The 3627-nt window shown below is 43.6% G+C and overlaps 1 protein-coding gene across 1 annotated transcript in view; it reads right to left on the minus strand.

Moving 5' to 3' along the window:
* Positions 1-1159: 1159 nt before the first annotated feature.
* CHST13 (carbohydrate sulfotransferase 13) overlaps positions 1160-3627 on the minus strand; it is a 68121-nt gene continuing 65653 nt past the window's right edge. Inside the window, exon 3 of the mRNA XM_042450002.1 lies at positions 1160-3524. Coding sequence (XP_042305936.1) covers positions 2679-3524 — 846 coding nt within the window. The 3' untranslated portion in view covers positions 1160-2678. The remainder of the gene's footprint in view (positions 3525-3627) is intronic.

Below are 3627 nucleotides of genomic sequence, written 5' to 3' on the forward strand. Positions count from 1 at the left end.
AAATTCATGTGGTCACCATAAGTTGACAGGTGAATGGAAGGCACATATGCACACACAAACTTGTCCAGATATAGGCTAAGGACAAAGTAAGACACACCAATCAGTCCTGTTCAATACCCAGCTAATTGGTTTGAACCAAATCCAGATTTAAAATTAAAATTCTGAATGAGACAACTCTCTTCAAGTCCACCATTTCTAAGGGTCAGGCCAGCATTCTGGTCCAGTTCAGGTGCAATTAGCAAGAATATAGTTTGAAGGCTCATATCACTTTGCTGGTTGAGAAGTCCTAAGCTAGATCAGTGGCTCTTTAGTTTCAGGACTCGTTTCATATTCAAAGCAAATCCTTGAAGTTGAAGAGGTTTCAAATTATTCTGAATAGGTGGAATGTGAATCAAAGATAGGAGCTTTAAACTAATAATAATGAGACAGAGGAGGAGGAAGATAGAGTCAGGAAAAGAATCAAAATCTGTGGGAATCACCTCAGAGGAGTATTCCTCATTTCAGTTAACTCCTCTTCTCAGAATGTTGGTACATACTTTCTCTGAAGAAAATAAAAGAGTGGATGCAGTATTCTAACGAAATACGTTTAGCAGGGTTGGGATGAAAATGACATATGAAATGCAACCTCTTGTGTGATTTTTCAGAAGGACAGCAAACTATGGAGATAGCGTCTGCCCAAAGAAACAACCCAGGATATACTGCTCTTATCTTACCTTCACCCAGTAAAGAATGATTACTTGCACAGCATTGTAACATTATCATTTCCATTACATGGTCTCCAGTTGGGGAAAGTCAAGACAGAAAACATAGGCACTATAAGAAAGAAATATATGCCTGCATGTAGACATAATGGTAATAAACATCCATAATAATCAACATTTTAAGATGTATTGTTTGGGTTTTGGAGTATTCAGTGGAAGACCCTCACACTTCCAAAAATACAACTTTTGCATTGAAAATGTTCACAAATTGGCGCACCCTGAATTTACAGGCATGTGTTTAATTGTAATTGTTATTAGCAGCCCACAGCCCAGTAGTTAACCAATTCAAACAAAGCAGTTGTCTGCCTGGCTCTATTTCACAATAAATTACATCTCTCCATCTTCTCCTTTACCCTAAACTTAAACAGTCCAGTCCAAGAAGAATTACATCTCTCCATCTTCTCCTTTACCCTAAACTTAAACAGTCCAGTCCAAGAAGAAAGCCAGTTTGTTCCCTAAAGCAGGGGTGAGAAACATTTGCCCCCCCCCCCCCCAAATGTCTGCACCTTCCACCAGCCCTAAACAGCACAACCATTGGTGAGGGGAGCTGCAGTTCAACCTCTGGAGGGTCACAAATATTTGCCGACAACTCTCTCAAAAGAGTGATGATTGGAAAAGAGCGTGGATGGCAAACATTCTTCATGTGGGTATTCGTGGCAGTAACATGAGAGAAACTGACAAACTGAGATCTAATATTCATAAAAAAGGAACAAATTAGATGTAGGAAGCCTGCTCTACATTCCTTCCTTGCTGAGGGAGACATGAATCATAGAATCATAGAGTTGGAAGAGGCCGCAAGGGCCATCCAGTCCAACCCCCTGCGGCATCCCTTCTTTATGGCTAGAAAACAGTGGAGTTCGAAATGTTCAGATGTGAACTGCTATATAGTGTGTTTACCTACAGACAGCAAAATATTTCTTGCCATCTCATCCCAGTTTTTTTCAATTGCTTTCACTTCCATGTTTAAACTGAAGAACCCAGTTCTAAAGCTTAATTTGGCTAGATACACATTGTGCTGGTCCCAGAAAAAGAGAAAACCACAACTACTCCTTCACACAGCCATGCGTCAACATGCATTTTAATATCTGAGATTAGTTTTCTGGTTATGGCACTCACATACACAATACAGACACATAACCCAAGAGAAGAATCTATTAAGCACTGCTCCAGTGCAGTGTCTACTCATGCCTGCTGAGTTTGCAGCACAAATGGATTTTGATGGACTGTGTTGTAGAAAACAGCCAGTTATACCAAAGGGCAGCTGAGAAGGGGCAGAGTAGTGGAGATGAAATAGGATTCATCTCAAAGGTAATTCCAGTTCAGACTAAGACACTGTTCACGATAAGACACTTCTGGCTCACGTTCCTCCTTCTTCAATCGATGAAGAAGAGAAAAGCTTAGGGAATTTTAAGCAAACACATAAAAATATATACACATTTTATTGCTTCTCTGAATATTCTCTCATCTTCTAACAATGCACCAGAATTCCAGTACAGTGCACCCTTGTTTTACGCGGGGGATCCGTTCCGGACCCCCCCCCCCCAGTAAAACAAAAAACACATAAGCTCGAGCCCTATTACAAGTAATGGGGCTCGTGCTCGTGGTGGTGCGCTGCAACAGTGGTGCCCGCATGCCATGGGTGCATGCGTCATTGTTCATTCTGATGTATGGCACCGGAAGAAGCAGCACTGCTTTCAGCATATGCTGAAAACAGCGTATAATGTGCCTGCATATGGCGTAGGTGCACTGTATTCAGTTCTGCTACCTGCTAGAAAAATTATCTTTGGTTAAGTGATAGGTGAACAACAGTAGATTCTTTTAACTGAAATAAGGGTGAGGGAAAAGACAGAACTGTGGCTGCACTGTTAAGCAATAGGTGCTATATTGTCCATCACAGCAAGGGTAGGAGGGTCAGTCTCATCGGATGCGTAAATAAGAAGGAATGGTATAATTGAAAAGCAAATAATCCATTTTGTATAAATTAAATAATCTCCTTTGGTAGAAGGGGCTGATGTTCTGGAAGAATTTAGCTGTCATGTCATCATTGGTCCTGGTGGTCTTGGAGGAGGATGGGAACTTGACGCCTGCATCAGCCCCAACCAGTTGCAGGATGTAATTGGCATCCTTGGCCAATGTCTCATATTTGCCCACCACATCATAGTGGATGATGCAGGGGTGACACAGGGAGTGCACTCGCTCCCAGTGCTCATTGAAAGGCTCCTCATGCTGCGTCCGTGGATCCAGCAAGTAGTACACAAACTCCTCAAAATGCACATCGTGGCCATGTTCCAGGGCCTCATTCGTGGGGTCCCGCCGATGCCGTCGAATGATCTTTGTCCCGTAGCGCTTGTGGAATGCCGTGTTGTAGTTGCGGGTGAACTTGTTGCGGTAAGCCGAGACCAGCCTTTCAAGAGGCTCCCGAACAAAGATAAACTTGAGGTAGTTTCGCAAGCGGTAGTTGATCTCAGGGATGCTGTATTCTGAGAGAGTGTGTAGGTTGGAGGGCACATGTGCCTCATTGGCTGGGATGTCCAGAGGATCCTGGTACTTGCCCTGCCCTGTCAAGACCATCATGACTCGCTTCCAATTGGTGCAAGCCACCTTGGGGACGTAGCAATACAGCATCCCGTGGATGTCATCAACAACCAGGTGGCGCAAGTCATCAGGAGTCAGGAGACGACGCTTGCGAGTGTAACGGCTGCACATACTGTTCAGCAGTTCCCGCCTGTGCTGGTGAGTGGCCTGTAGGGAAGATTGCTCAACCTGAGGATGCACAAAAGAGAAAGAGAGTCACTGCTTGGTGGCTATTAAGCTTTACAAAGGTCCTTTTTTGGGACTACAATTCCTAGAATCCTCTCAGCCAACA

This window comes from Sceloporus undulatus, chromosome 2 (assembly GCF_019175285.1).
Source record: "Sceloporus undulatus isolate JIND9_A2432 ecotype Alabama chromosome 2, SceUnd_v1.1, whole genome shotgun sequence".
NCBI classification, from domain to species: Eukaryota; Metazoa; Chordata; class Lepidosauria; order Squamata; family Phrynosomatidae; genus Sceloporus; species Sceloporus undulatus.